The 17,085-nt window shown below is 29.8% G+C and overlaps 1 protein-coding gene across 1 annotated transcript; it reads left to right on the forward strand.

Annotated features, from left to right (window-relative positions):
* The first annotated feature begins 12,839 nt into the window (after positions 1-12,839).
* Dup (chromatin licensing and DNA replication factor double parked) lies at positions 12,840-16,947 on the forward strand. Its single transcript, XM_074240407.1, is given in 8 exon segments — positions 12,840-13,980; positions 13,983-14,095; positions 14,136-14,381; positions 14,519-14,867; positions 14,983-15,165; positions 15,533-15,780; positions 16,420-16,552; positions 16,555-16,947. Coding segments are annotated over 8 exon segments (2,085 nt in total). The 5' UTR covers positions 12,840-13,397; the 3' UTR covers positions 16,785-16,947.
* The last annotated feature ends 138 nt before the right edge of the window (positions 16,948-17,085 follow it).

Genomic DNA, 17,085 nt, shown 5'->3' on the forward strand with positions numbered 1-17,085 from the left:
TAGATAGATCTATCTAAGCTCCGTGGTATACTCCTCTGGCTTCGGGGTAGATCTCTTAGAGTAACGTGAGGGTCCATGGGACACCGTGCGCTGTGTGAACAGCGTGTGTAGTAACGTGAGGTTCCAACACAGTGGCGTGAGGGTCCGTGGGACAGCGTAAACTTTGTTAGAGTAGCGTGAGGGTCTAGTGGACAGCGGGCACTACAGCGACGTGAGGGTCAGCTAGACAACGCAAAATATAACCGACTGAGAGTTGTGAGTGAATGGGTTTGTCCTGTGAATTTTTAGATATTGTTATATTGGCCTTTATCTCAATTGTAAAAAGGAATGGATAAATATATAATTTTGTAAAACGAATTTCCTGTGTTTAAATTTTGATTCCTTTCAGCAATCTCTCCCGAACCTGACCTATAACTCCATGTTCTGGTCCAGTTCTGGATACTGAGTCCAAAAATCCAGTGGCACCCTTAATAAATAAAAGGGGCGACCAACGAGCAAACGACATCCCGTTTCGTTCCTTAGAATTTCTCCAAACTCAAACATGATAAAAAATTTTTATAGTGGTATCTGAAAACTAGACACTTTGAGCTAAAATTTGCTTTTGATTTTTTTTTTTTTGTTATACGATTATTTTTATCGGAGTTACAGCTCGTTAAGACACACCCAAAAATTTAGAATTTTTTTATATCTCTTAATTTTTGTGATTAGTGTATTAAAAAAACCTTCACTTCTTTACCGAAAAATCAACGAAAATTTCATTGTAAAAAAAATTGTTGTTAGAATAAAAATTTTTCTCCTACGAAAAATTAATCCCCTAAACGATTTTTCAAAATTTTCATTCTAACAATTTTTTTTTTAAATGAAAAATTAATTGATATTCCGGTGAAAGAAGAGAAGGTTTTTTTTAATAGTTATATATATATATATATATATATATATATAGGAGACTTTCTATAGATATAGTCACTCATCACGATATCTCTGGAACTATAAGACCTAGAGACTTGAAATTTAACAGGAATATTCCTTTTGCCGAGTAGAGGTCAGCTAAGAACGGATTTTACAACATTCCACCCACAAGGGGGTTGCGGGGGCGTTAACAATGAAAAATTCCCGTTTTTAAACTATAGCTTTTATCAACTTCGAATTTGGTAGAAGTCCTTTGTAAGAGATGTAGAAAAAGTCTATGGGAAAATTTTACGATAGCTCATCTCACAGGGGTTTGCGAAGGTGGGTGTTAACATTAAAAATTTTTAATTTCCAAGCTATAACTCCTATAGACTCCAAATTCTCATTTCAAATTTTTTTTCTTCGTGTCAATTATTATTAATTTTTGAAAAAAAGCCTCGCAAACATTATAATGATTACACATTGAAAGTTACAATGAATATTAGCTGGAATAATTACATGGATAAAAGGTATATGCTAATTCGATAAAATTTGGAATTTGTGAAAGTCAAAACAATACTCTAATTAAATTTCAAGTTTAGATCTAAATAGGCTTTTTAATCAATTATTACGAACTATTTATAATTATTTGATTATTTACAAACATAGTCACCAACTAAATATCATCAAATTATTACTTTCTGCAATAAGTATAACATGTTTAACTGTTATCTTCGTAGTAGAGTGATATGAAACTTTTTGACATATGATAAACAGTTAATCAGCGAATCACAATAAAAATATCATTCTCATGTTCAAAAAATAATTTTATTGAAGCATAAGTTTTAGAGTGATTATAATCTATTTGAGGTCATTATTAGGTTTTTTAAATCTAAGAATCGGCAAATTAACATTTTTAATATTATAATTAATTGATACATTTAATGGCAGATTCACGATATGAATTATAAAAATAGTGGAATGTATACATTTAAGAAAAAATCTTCGAAGTTGCTCTAAAAACTTTTTAATGAATTTTGTACTTTTCAATTTTTTCACAAAATTTTTTTCAATTGAGAAATTGATATTTTAGAATTTATATTTTATTTATGAAATATATTTTTATTTATTTATAAAAAATATTTTCTATTTATGAAATTAATTTTTTTTTAATTAAATAAAAATTAATAAATTTTATATATTTTTCGAATTAATATACATTTTTAAGAAACTTTCAAAAAAAATCTGGAAAACGGTTGATTCTAAAGGCCATCCCTGCAACTTCCCGCTAATTTCATATCTAAGCGCTTAAAATTGCAATTTTGTGACGTTTTTTAGCTTTTCGAGCTCAAAAATATAATTTATGTGATATTTTGAGCACTCTAAGCTCGAAGATATAGCTTTCCTATGCTTATGAGCTCTTCGAGCTCAAAAATCTGATAAAAGTTTGATAAAACACTATTTTTTGAATTTTCAAACTGCAATAACTTTCGAATGAATGAACCGATTTCCAAGCGGTTGGCGGTATTCAACGCAGTTTTTTAAGCCTCATGAAGAATGTCTGAGTTTGGATTGATCGATCTAAAAATTTCGGAGTACTTCCGAAAAAACACTTGTTTCAGTTTTTTTTCGTTCACGATATCTCTTGAACGAATTAACCGATTTTGACCGCATTAGCGGCAATCGACGTGTTTTTTCAAGGTTAAAAGCTGATTAGTTTTTGGAGACGATCGATTGAGCTGTTTAAAAGTTATTCCAAAAAAACCACTTAAAAAAAAAATTTTCAATTTTTTTTCACCGTTTTTTTTTTAATTTCTCGAAATCTATCGGTCCGAATCAGTCTAAGTTATAGTCAAAATCAGTTGAGCCCTTTCGAATGACGCCTACCGCGATGAAATCGGTCAAGTCGTTCAAAAGTTATGAGAGGTTTACACACACACACACACACACACACACACACACACACACACACACACACACACACACACACAGTGACATAGTGACAACATCTCGGGGGTCATCAGGGAAGCTTCCCGTGCCCTTAAAAAGTCGAGATCTGATGAAAATTCGATTTTTGCAAAACGAGGTGAAAACAATGAGTTCCCGATTTTTGAAAATCTTTAATTTTCTTAGCGGGAAGTTAAAAATTCATTCAAAAGTTATTGCGCTTTAAAAATTTGAAAAATAGTATTAATAATAAATTGCATTTTTGAGCTTGCTTCACTCTGGTCTGAAATGGTTTTGTTTCATCCCTAGTCACACAATATCCTATTAAATTTTATCAATAAATTCACACAAAATGCAAAAAGCTTTAAATTTCAACCGAAATTTTAATGATCTAATACAAATTTAGCATGTACTAGCAATGTACAAATATTTAATTGAAAATTTCAAGTTCTACTGTTTGTAGACTCATTTTATGACATTTTCATCTATAACAACTGGAAATAAATTTATGCTCACAAATTTACTGATGTTTTCAAAATAAAACTTTTGGTAGAGGGTATGAATAAAAAATACACAATGAGTATAATAACCCAACGTATGCACAAGCACAAAAAAAGTAAATAAATGAAAAGAAAATTTACACTAGAGTGATGAAAAAATATAACGTAATTAATTAGTGGATTTTTCTGAGTGCTTAAAACTTGAGATTCATGCTTATTTAACACAGAGCATTGTAATAAGCAAAGAACACCTCGCTGCCCTGTGTTTTCTGAGCCGGAGAAATCTGTTGAATAACGACCTTACTTTAATCATAGCAATGAATGTAGTAAGCTTTTCGAGTCTACTCATACGGGAAGCTCCAGAGTTGAACGACGGGGCCATGCCTGGGACATTATTGGGAAGCCCATTTTGACAAACCTATATTGCCTCATGCCCGGGCCATAACTGGGCAATTAGCCTTGGCCATTCCAATGATTACCCAGGCTTGGGCCAAGACTGAAGAACCTAGACTTGACTCTAGAGTCACCCTAAACTGGACTAAGTTTGTGTAACCTAATATCAGCCGTTGGATGGTAATCCTAACAGGGGCCAAGACTGGATGACCTAGCTTTGGCCAAGCCTACAGTCACCCTAACTTGGGTCAAGTTTGTGTAACTTAATCGCAGTCGTTGGATGGTAACCCGAACAGGGGCCAAGACTGAATAACCCAGTCTTGGCCAATCCTAGAGTTACCTTAACTTGAGTTTTGAAGTCTCTATATTCACGTGAAATCATGACATGGTAACTTAGACTTCGACCAGGACTGAGCAATCTAGCTTTTGCCAACCCAATGATTACTCGCCCTGGTGCGAATTTTTCTGACTTTTCTCTGAAAAACTCTGAAAAAGTCTTTAGAACTCAAGATATGTATTCTTTAGAGTTTTTCAGAGAAAAGTCCGAAAAATTTTCACCAGGGCGAGCTTGGACTAGAACTGGGTCCCCTAGCCAAGGCCATTCAATAGTGACCCAGACGTAGGCCAGGACTGAGCAACTCAGCTTTGGCCAATTCAATTATTATTGAGATTGGCTGATTCGATAATTATCCGAATGTTAGCCGAGACTGGGAGGCCCACCCTGTTGAAAAACTCCAATAAGATCCTATCAAAAGCGACACAAGCCACTTAGAAACCAATAAAATTTATAGGTTTCTAAGTGGCTTTTGTCGCTTTTGATGGGATCCTATTAGAAATTTTAAATCGGGTAGCCTTGGCCGTTGAATGGCTACCCAGACTTGAGCCAGAATTGGGCAACCTAACCTTGGCCATTCAATGGGAAATCCAAACTTAATTAACCATTTTTATTTTTATTTTTATTGTAGGGATGAAACAGACAATGAATATTATACTGCCAGTCTTGTTATAACCTCGACGAACTCATACACATTTATGATCTACGACGTTCTCCAAGAAGTTGAAAATCGGAAGTCTTTTCAAATCTCAGATATTCGTTTTTAGAGCTTGCAGTAACGGATAGCCGTGATTATTTTTAATATGGATGATTACAATGATTCTGAAAAATTTTGACGCATTGCTATTATCTCGGAAGTTTCTTTGTGTGCTTTCGTGTGCTCCGTAATGTAACGCACCATGATGATGGCTTTTACTTCACTTCAATTAAATTCATTAACGATAGAATGCTGATCACTCATCAAAAATAATGCCTTCGACAACAGTAGTTACTGTTTTAATCAGTTTAACAGCCTTCTAGAAACCTAGAATCGTTAATTACACCGCTATCGATTCTTCTATTGGCCAAATGCTAACCTTGATTAAAAAAAATTAGGAAAACGGTTGACCCTGAAGGCCATCCCTGCAACTTTGCGCTACTTTCGTAATTGAGCGCTCGAAATTGCACTTACTATGTTTTTGAGCTCTTCGAGCTCAAAAATCTAATATTCGTGTAGTTTTGAGCTATCCGAACTCAAAAGTTTGATAGGAGTTTAATAAATCACTATTTTTTTAATTGTCAAACCGCAATAACTTTTGAATGAATGAACCGATTTTTACGCAGTTAGCGGCATTCGACGCAGTTTTTCAAATTCTATGATATACTTTCATACACAAATTGATTAAACCAGAAATTTCGGGGTAATCCGAAAAAAACACTTTCTGTCGATTTTTTTCGTCAACGATAACTCACGAATAAATCAACTGATTTTGACCGGCTTGGTGGCGATCGACGTGGTTTTTCGATGTTAAGAGCTGATTTATTTTCGGAATTGATCGGTCAAGCCGTTTAAAAGTTATTAAAAAAAACCACATTTGAAAAAATTTTTTTTCGTAGTTTTTTTGAGATTTCTGAAAATCTACCGGTCCGAATCGGTCCAAACTATATTCAAAATCTAAGTTCAGTCAAGCTCTTTTGATTGGCGTCAACCGCGATAGAATCGGTCAAGCCGTTCAAAAGTTACGAGAGGTTTACACACACACACACACACACGCACACGCACACACACACACACACACACACACACACACACACACACACACACGCAGTCATACAGACAGCATCGCGGGAGTAGACAGGGAAGCTTCCTGAGACCTTAAACCGTCGAAATCTGCTGAAAACTCGATTTTGGCCAAACGGAGTGAAAACAATAACTTCCCGATTTTTGGAAATCTTCGATTTTCTTAGCGGGAAGTTAAAAATTTGGAAAACGGTTGACCCTAAAAGCCATTCCTGCAACTTCCCGCTAAGTTCAGTTAATACGCGCTTGCAATTTTGCCGCTTTTGCGATTTTTTTGAGCTCTTCGAGTTCAAAAATTTATTGTCATATTTTGAGCTCTCCAAGCTAAAAAATAAGCTGTTTGATACTTTTGAGCTCTTCGAGCCCAAAAGTCTAATAAAAGTTAAATGAAAAACGATTTTTTTCATTTTCAAACTGCTGTAACTTTTAATTTTATAAACCGATTTTTAGGCGGTATGCAGCAATCGATGCCGTTTCTTAAGAACTATAAACAATATGTTAACATAAATTGATCAGAATTAAAATTTTAGAGTTTTTTGTTAAAAAATTCAATTTTTTCGATTTTTTCTATTTCTTTCGTTCACGATATATCCCGAAAGAATGAACCGATTTTGACGCGGTTGGCGGTTGTCGACGTCGTTTTTGAAGGTTGAAAGTTGATTAGTTTTTGGAATCAATCGATGAAGCCGTTTGAAAGTTATTCCACAACAACCACTTTTACAAAAAATTTTTTTTGCAGTTTTTTTGAGACTTCTTGGAATATACCAATCCGAATCGATTCAAATTTTTAGGAAATCTAAGTTTGGTGAAACCTAATCGAATGCCACCGACCGCGTTTCGATCGGTCGAGCCGTTTAATATATCGCTTTATTTTTTTAATATCTGAAGGAAAAATTATGAGATATGCAATTTATATGGATACTTTATTTAAAAATATAATAAATAATATTCATTTGCATCAGTTAGTAACTATAAAAAAATCGATAGCAAGAATTGGTGTTTTGGATCCATTTTCAAATGATCCTATTATCCATGAATTTAGATTTGAAGTTAACAATACATCGGAGGTAAATATTATACCGTACGTTAAATAACGATCATTTTGCTTCGTTACCTGCTTTAAAAATTGAAATAGATGCTGAAAACGAAGATGAATAGCAAAGATAAATTATAAGGTAATTAAATATAAGGTATTTATATTTAATTATATAATATGAAATTTTAATAAATTATAAAATTATGAAAATAAATCTAAGAAAAAAAAATTATTAAGAGATTGATAGAAATATAAATCGAATAAACAAATACAAAATGAAAAATTAAGATTATATTATACGAAAAAAAAAAAAGTTAAAATGGCAGAAATAAAGCAATATTAAAAATGAATAAAAGAAAAATAAAAAAAAACGCAACTAAAAAAAGATAGATAATGAATAAAGAATAAAAATTTTTAATTCAAATCATCAACATAAAAAAGGTCAAAATATAGCAGCAGAAACATGGATAAAAAAAAAGGATGAAATTTTAATAGAAGATTATACAATTGTACATCGTGTAAATGTAGCTGAAAATTGTAAGCGCCATGCTTATGGATTAGTAATATATTGTAGAAAAGACAAAAAATTTAAAATTCTTTACAATTATAATAATGAAAAAAAAATCGGAAGCTTGTTCACTAACAACAGGCTTATATGATGATATCGTAATATGTACTGGTTATAAGCCTCCATCAACAAAGTATTCATCAATAAAAACGAAAATTGAAGAAATGATGATTATTGCAGAAGAAAAAAGTGACAAAATAATTTTTTTAGGAGACTTTAATATAAATTTAAATACTGAACCAACACATTCATTCTTTAAGTTGCTACAATCTAAAAAATTATATTTAATATTAAAACATAACGAAATTACAACAAATTCTACAACAGCTATCGATATAATTTTTGCTAACTTTCGATTGAGCTATGGAATTACCGAAACTATTTTTGGACATCATAAGCAACTAACTTGCATCCTTAATAACCTAGAATTAGATTCCGTTGAAAACAATGATAAAAAAGAGAATGAACCGATACTTACATTATTCGAAGCAATCAACGAAGGAAAGTGGCTAAGAAGAAGATTAATTAATGAAAATACTATAGAAGAGAACGATTTTAAAATAATGAGTAAATTACTTGAATTTCTTCAAGAAAAATTTTTTCGATTTAAACGCGAAAAAAAAATCAATTCTGATATAGAATTTCTAACATCGTTTAAAAAAGCGTTTATCTCGTTAGATATAGAAGAAGATCACAATTCCTTCTACTATGCGATATCGACACTATTATGTGGAACCGATAAATTGATGCCATGCTTACGCGTCCTTCAAGTGATCCATTTTATTATAAATGAAAAATTCATGAAAAACGTTCCAGGTGGACTACTTCAAACAATATCTTTTGATAATATTTTACACGGTCAACAACATGCAGAAATAGGAAATATTATATTAATATCAGCAATATTACAACGACCAATTAATGTAATTGAAAGAAGTCAATCTTTGAATACCAGAATTTCACCAATAGAAAACCAAAAAGAATTTTTTATACATTTAAATTCAGATTCAAAACATTATTCAGCATTAATAGAAAAAAATGAGATGTATAAAAATATACCGTTAACTAATACAATGAAAATCGATTTTAATATCTTTCTACATTTTCATAGAGAAGATATCAGAGTGAATAATTCACAACAAAGAATAATTCAAAGTTACATAAACAATAAAAGAAAACAAAAAAATTTCATAGAAAGAAAAGTTTTTAGTAAAAGTGTTGAGAAAAATCGTCTTGATAAATTACAATTACAAAAGAACACTACTCGAGAAGAAATAGTATCAAGAATTCGATTAATTTTGCTACAAATTGCAGACAGTAAATTTTTGAAACAAATTGAATTAATCTTGAATCGCGAAAAAGATTTTATTTGTCAATTGTCTTCGGAAATTTTTAAAATTGTTCAGAAAAATTTAACGATTCAAGTGGACAATCATTTGAAGGATCGGACTTATTCTAAGTATGTTTTAAAAACGAATGATTTATCAAATAACAATGCTTATATAAATCAAATTCTCAATAACACATTTTCATTAGTTGATGTAGCAACTGATAATAATTGCTTGTTCCGAACATTTGCTGAATTAGTATTTTATGATTAAGACAAGTACATTGAAATTAAACTATTTATTATATACTTTATTTTTTGTCATAAAAATAATTATGAACAACTAATTTCCCGTGGAGTTTTCTCAGTTAAAGATAAGCACGATTCAAAAATGAGCCGTCCAAAATTAGATGATTTTTTACGAATGATAGCGCGTGAATATGAATGGGGGAATGAAGGTTCGATATATGCGATGAGCGATGCACTAAACGTGATTATAATTGTTATTGGTGTCGATAAAAATACGCACAAAAAAAATTGTATTCTTAAATATAAACCAAATAACACGTATTCATTAATACCATTTACCATCATTAATGAAACTCAATGGCACTTTATAGCGGCTCATAGAAAACTTGACTCGTCGACGTTTGATGGAGAAAAATGGCAAAATATTCGTTTAATTGAAATAAAAGTAGATTCAAACATTATCCATTCAACCGTTGATGTAACTAACGATAGACAACATGATACAAATAATCAACAAATTTCTAGCAACATTACTAACTCAACTACTCTAAAAGCACGAATAATTTTAAGTGAAATTCATTCCAGTGAGTCATTCTATGAAATAATAAATATTGTTAAAGATTATCATAAAATTATTTTAGAAATTCATAATAATATAAGGAATGTTTTTAAAAATGATTTTAATTATTATGTTCAAACAAACTATACTCAAAAAAAACATGTACTCTTGAAAAAATTTCCAAAAATTCTTTTAAATAATTTTAGTATTGACAACGTTGAACCTGATGGAAATTGTTTTTTTCGATCAATCGCGGAACTTATTTTAAGTGACGAAAACAGATTCGTTGAAATTAAAATTTTGATCATTTATCATATAATGATGAATTCTCACTTTTACAAAGTATTATGCTCAACAAAAGAGATCGAAGTTCGGGATGGTAATGAAGACAATGATATTTTATAAAATCCAAGCGTAGATGATCTTTTAAGAATGATCGCTGCTGACGGTATTTGGGGTAACGAAGGTTCAATTATTGCTCTTAGTCAAGCTTTAGAGACTAAATTGTTTATATTTATTGTTTCTGGTATCTCTAGCCAATTACAGCTACTTCTAGAAACAAAGCCTGTAACTATATCAACGGGAAAAGTATTGATAATAATTAATATGGATAATGTTCATTTTTATGTAGCTCGACTTAAAAATCATATTACTGATGTGGATCGGTTCATAAAAGACAATCAAGAAGAATTAAAAATTATAAATGTCATTGAATATGATATCAGTAAAGTAAATCAGAAAAATTTTGCTCAATACAATCAAACTAAAATTGAAAATCTGTTTGAATTATAAGTATAATTTTTTTTTTTCTTATCAATTACATTTTATTTTAATAATTATATAAGTCTGTAAAAAATTAATAAAAAAATTCATTAAATCTTCACGAACAGGTAAGAAATATATTGATAACCAAATAAATATATCTTAAATTGAGATTATATCATACGAAAAAATAAAAGTTAAAATGGTAGAAATAAAGAAATATTAAAAAAGAATTAAAGAAAAATAAGAAAAAACGAAACGAAAAAAAACTATGAAATCTACTAAAAACTAGATAATGAATGAAAAAGATAGAAATTGTTGATTAAAATTATCAACATAAAAAGGTGAAAACTATCAGTTTTACATGAAAAATAAAATTAAAATATTATGAATTTAGCTTAATGAAAATCTAGAAGTAATAATGATAACTTAGTACCATTTAAAATATCCCTGTTTAAAAGTATTGATTTAAAAACTAGTGAAAAGACTTGAAAATAGTGAAATTCGAATTATTTTCAATAATTTAAATTCATTTGCTTGTATATGTAGATATACACTTTGCATGGAGTGACCAATCTGAGTTATCAATCTGACTTACCAACCTGAGTTATCAATCAGTATTCTTAACCAGGGATTGTAAACTATAGCATTGAAATAGAATTACAAATTTATATTGATAATTTACCATGGTTTAGGCCTACAGGGGACCCGCCATGTAAAAAAAAGGGGAACGCATTCACTTACACAGTACCTCATGGGTGATGTGGAAATCTGTGTACAAGCAGATTAATTGATAAAATAATATTCCTAGGAGCGCAAAAAGATTGCCTTTCTATGCTTTTGAGATTTTCGAGCTTAAAAGTCTGAGAAGAATTTCACAGAACACTATTTTGAAAATTTTCAAACCGCAATAACTTTTAGGTGAATCAATCTCATCGAAACTAGATTTTTACAAAACTAGGTAAAAACAATAACTTTTCGATATTTGGAAATCGTTAATTTTCTATTAAATCTACTAAAACGAGTGCAACAGCAAATTTCATATTTGGCATAGCGGAATAGGACTTAATTTTAAGACTACACATATGATTTGGTACTCAAATTAAAGCTTATTTAAAACACTTTCAAATGCAGTTTACAGAGATTCAATAAGTTATTCCATTCAGAAGTTATTCGAGTTAGAAAGTGAAGAAATATGAATTTTTATGATTTTGAAAATTTTGAAATCTTGGCATTTCTAAATTACTTGACCGATTAAGCTCATCTTCGAACTTAACTTCGGTATCTATCTGTAGAATAAGTATGTTGAGTTTGGTAAAGATCCGTTGTAAATTGGTGACGCTATCGTCGTGACAAGCTGCGTTATATCGTATCTATATATATATATATATATAAACTTTTGAACCATATGTATTTTCTGACTCAGTTCGTCGAGTTAAGGCGGAATATAGCAAAATTTTTCAAAAGTTCCGTCATGAGAACCAATGCAATAGTTAGATTTCTATGAAATCTACTAAAAAAGCCTAAAAATCATAATATTTTCTTTGAACGAAGAATTATATAAGCTCCAATTGATAGTCAACAATGTAATCCAATAAAAATAATATTATGGTTCAAAAATTGATTTCTTGATTTAATAAACTTTATAATTATAAAATAAAATGATTGTGGATATTTCAAACATTTTAGCTTTTCATGATAAAAATACTTACCATAATTTATATTCAAAGGTTTATAAATGTACGAATATCGTTGTTGTTAGTAGGTCGTAAAGATTGTTTAATATTAGAAATATCTTTGGATGTAACAAAGATGTTATACTTAATCGATAATTCATATCGTAATTTTTGTTGCTACATCCAAGCTTATTTAAATATTCTTCAACCTTTTCAGGCAGCTCAGGAGATAGTTTTCGATTTTCTGGAAACGTACAAGTTAGGTCCTAAAAAAAAAAAATATTAATCATTAAGAGATTTTTATTAAAAATTGTTCATTAAAAATTCGCTCCAATTCGACCATTTTCTCAATTTGCAGGCACAAATATTATCCGTGGAGCGTGTCAATAGCAGCACCGCAATAATAAATAGATACCTAACGTTTGATGAACCCAAATTATTTATTCATTTACTTAATCAAATAGTAATGCATTATTTTATAGTATATAAATATAAATTACAGTGCAGGTAAATTCGCATAAAAATATACGCATCACATATTATTATTATTTGTTATGAGAAGAAACATTTAGCGCCACCTTTAGATTAGTGAGATAAGCATGCTATGTTTGTCAACAGAGATAAAAAAGTCAATGCTACCATCATACGTAATAATATGTCACTACCGGGCTTTTGTACATTTCGACAACACGATACGTGTCATACTACTCACTCATACACTACTGTATTTAATTAAGGCTATCTTAATGTAAGCGCAAGACTAAAATAAAATATATATCAGTAGTAGCCTCAGCATTATGTGTTTGTGTGTGTTTTGTGTACGTGAGAAACAAACAACAGTTACAATAATCAACCACGGGCATTACCAACCATTGTCGTTAATTCAAATACTTTTTAATTAATATAATTGTTGAAGTGTTTTAAATTTTTGTTCAAAAAAATATACCTACATAATTACTATAGTTTGTATTCTAGAAGTATATACAGTAATAGTTATGTGTGATTGAGAATAACCTTACATCAATATAAGTTTTTAATATATATTAGTCAGCTATTTATTTCACTATACCTATTGGTGTATTTAATATATAACTCAGTATGTTCTGTTGTAATTATCCAATGGTAGCTTTTGGATAATTATTTTCCCGCGTAAATTATCTCAGAGATCGAATGTTAGTTGAGTAGTGTCGAGGCAAAAGAACTAGGTTAGATCTAAAAAGTGAAATACGATATTATATTTTGTCGTACCCTTGTAAAGACAATGCTTAATTTGTAACTCTTATATAATTATTAAATAATTGTGCATATACATATACATAAGACAAACAATTATAATTATTTATTGTCGCGCTGTAATCGTATATACCAGTATATAAGTATGTCGCAGACGTCAGTAACTGCATATTTTAACTCGCGAAAACGACAAGCAACCGATGAGCTCAAAAATAAAACGAAGGTCCTCATTTTAGAGCGTGATAAAATGCAAATAACGCGAGCAACTGATAAAATTAACGAGGATATCGAACTTGATAAAGAATCTGTTAAAATAATTAAAAAAAACGATGCTACGGATAAAATAAATGTTGTAAAACGAATTATTCAATTTGATGGTACTAAAACAACTACACCAAGAACTCCTCGTGTTACGCGTTCTCGTATTAAAAGTAAAAAAAATACTGTCTCAGAAGGTCAGACTGATATTATGAAATCTTTTTTAAAGATAAATAATGAAAAACAGAATGTTGTTTTTGAAAAGAAAGGACTGCTGAGCCCGAGAAAAAATTTGACTTCAAAAGGAATTATTGAAGAACATTGTGGTGAATCTATTATCCCGAAAACGATTCCCTTGATGGAACGATTAGCACAACAAGATTTAAGTTTAAAAGAAATAAAGAATCGTATAAATAAATCTTCAAGATTGGCTGAATTTAAAAAGCGTATTAATATCATTAACGAGTGCGAAAAAAACTTAATAGCCTTCAAAATTCAGATGAACCATTACCGAAAATAAAAAAATTTGACAAAATTCAATTAGAAGTTCCCGTCAGGTAATATTTTTATGCTTAAAAATAATCTGTATCAATTGTTTATTTAAATTGTTATCTACAATTTTTAGCCCCCAAAAAATTTTAAATCACCATTAAAGACTCCTGTGAAGAAAATTGATTTATCATCAAATGCCAGCCCTCAACGACGACTCCTCTTTTCACCTAAGGAATCAACACCGAGTCCAGTTAAATGTAGCCCTACCAAGACTCCTGCTTATCAAAGATATCAATCTATTAGTCAGAGTGAAACTCCTGCACTTTCCTTACCATTCAGCTACAGATTTTTAGCTGAAGTTTTTCGTTGCATTGATACGGTATATTATTCAATTAATTTTATTTAAATTATCAATTAAAAATAACTTTTATCTTGCATTATTATTAGTGTTAAATATTTAAGTTTATTTATCATTCTATAGTTATAAATTTAATTAACTGATAAATCTTTTTCCAGGTTGCCGCAATGTTGTTCAATCGAAAAGAAACAATTACGTTCCGGAAACTCAAACCAGCTGTGCAGGAACTTCTTCGCCATAATTTTACTTTAGAACATTTAGCTCAAATAAAAAGTATTTATCCGGATGCTTACAATTTTAGCCAAGAAAAAATCCGAAATTTTGGATCTACCTCGAAACAAGAAAAGTATGAGTTGGTATTAACACCCTTCGTTGAAAATACAACTAAAGAACAAAATGACAGGGATAATCTTGACAATAATAATATTTTCAAGACCACGTCTGATACAATTATGGGGCCAAACGTTCTTTTACAACGACGAAGAAAGTTGTACATTGCATTATTAGGTAATGCATGGCTTAAGGATCAGATAAATTAATTTTTTTCTTACTTTCTTAACTAAATTAAACTAACATTTTCATGAATTGGTGCAAATTTAAAAATATTTTATTGATTTTTCAGAGAGAACTAAAATTCATCATGAAACATTTTTAAAGAGTTTGGAAAGTCCACTTATCATTCCAAAAGAAAAAATAACTCGTTGGCATCCAGAATTTGACGTAGATAATTGTCCAACTATCGAAGTAGCAGAATTACCTCAACCACCCATCACAGAAAAAGCATTATCTGCTAAGGATGTCCTTGGTGAATATTATTTAATATTTATTTAATTGGCAATTTCTTTATATATATATATCTCAAGTTCAAATATTGACAATCTCACGAGTCATTGATTGAACAAATTCATTAATGTTTAATGGTATAAATATTGGTGAGAACCAATGACTCACTTTATTATCTACCTGTATTATAATATCGTTTATTTTGTGCATTATAATTATTGAAACATTTATTTTTTTTAACTGAAAGACAAAAAAATTAATTTTAAAAAAATGTTATCACTTGATAATGGCTTCAATGTCACCTTGAGTTACGAGGAAGCTATGTCTCGAATACGTGAGTCTTTCAAACAGGGATTCATATAAGTATTATATTATTTACTTATTTTCAGAGAGAGCCAAGACTTTATTCAATGGCAATACTCGAATGGAAAAAGCTTTACAACGTCTGGCTGATGCTAAAATGACTTTGAAGAGTGATTCGTCGCCTGCAAAAAGTAATGTAAATCAAATCAATCAGGAGAGTGCAAAACAAACTGAAATCAAAACTTCAGATACAGTTTCGAATTATCTACCGACAACTTCAAGCAATTTTACCAACCCTGCATTAAAGGGTATTCCTAAAGCTCTACTTGAACGGGTATGTTTAGTTGTCATAGTAGTTATTTCGATTTATCTTAGAATTCATTTTAAATCTATTTTATAAGCCCAATGTATATATATGAATAAAATTTATAAAAATTCTTTTTGGCATTGAGAAGTGAGAAATATATAAACTTATACGTGCAATTTTTTTTTTTTTTTTGAAAATCAATTTATAAAGAATTATAGTTATGATTTACAAAATAATAAAACATAATGATATGTTTAATTATTAAATATTTTTTAATTTTACTTTTCGATTGTCAATTTTATTTATAAATATATTGAACCAATTATAAATAAAAATTTAGGAACAACAACCTAATGACATTTTAAAACATTATATTGTAATAAGTTTTTAAACGAAGCATAGTTTTTCACACTAAGTAAATTGACACAGTCATCATTAGTAGCGCTATGATGAAATAACGCGTATGTCATGAAAACAATAACTAGTAGAGATTTGATCTTCATGAATAATAACTTGCTCACTTATTTATAAGTCTTACTCTTAATTAATACGTCTTTTGTTGTATCCCAAAAATTGGATGTTGTATTAAATTATTTTTTGTGTATTCATAATAGGATACAATAATAAATAAATTTGTAAATGATTTTTAACTAATTTTTATTACAGATTCGTGCGAAGCAAGCTGCAAAAGCTTTGGAAGCAATGACTCGTACACCAAATGAAGAAAAAGAAGCCACAATATATGCTAGACTTCCAGAGTTAGCGAAAATTCTAAGAAATATTTTTGTTGCTGAAAAAAATGTGTACTACTTTTAGAGTTTGTTATTGATAAGCTCGATAATTCTTATAGAACTAAACTAACATCCAAAGAGTTAGAGGAACATATAAAACTAATGTGTAAATTACTTCCGACATGGGCGACTATTCATCATATTCGAAAGCAAGATTATCTAAAAATATCAAAAGACGTTGATATCGCTAAGGTCGTTAAAAAATATGAATTACAAGCTAATGATAAACTCAAAGTTTGATATTTTTTCCGAATAATTAATCAATTCCACCTAATATTGTATACTAATGATAAATTAATCAACTTTCAAATAATTATTATTTTTTTCCATAATTTTTTTACAGCTGTGTATTATTGATTAACTATGATTTACAATTAATAAAAAATTAAATTTCCATTTGAAACTTGAATTTACATTTAAGAATTTATTTAAAAATATTTGACTGAAATTTTTTCATTTTTTCGGCTAAATAACTTATACTATGGCAGGGGATCTTCACATTTCTAACAGCAATTGAGCGTTTTTTTATAATCTATATATA

This window comes from Cotesia typhae, unplaced genomic scaffold, assembly GCF_013202065.1.
Source record: "Cotesia typhae breed Kobodo isofemale line unplaced genomic scaffold, CoteBio_Ctyphae contig_27, whole genome shotgun sequence".
NCBI lineage: Eukaryota > Metazoa > Arthropoda > Insecta > Hymenoptera > Braconidae > Cotesia > Cotesia typhae.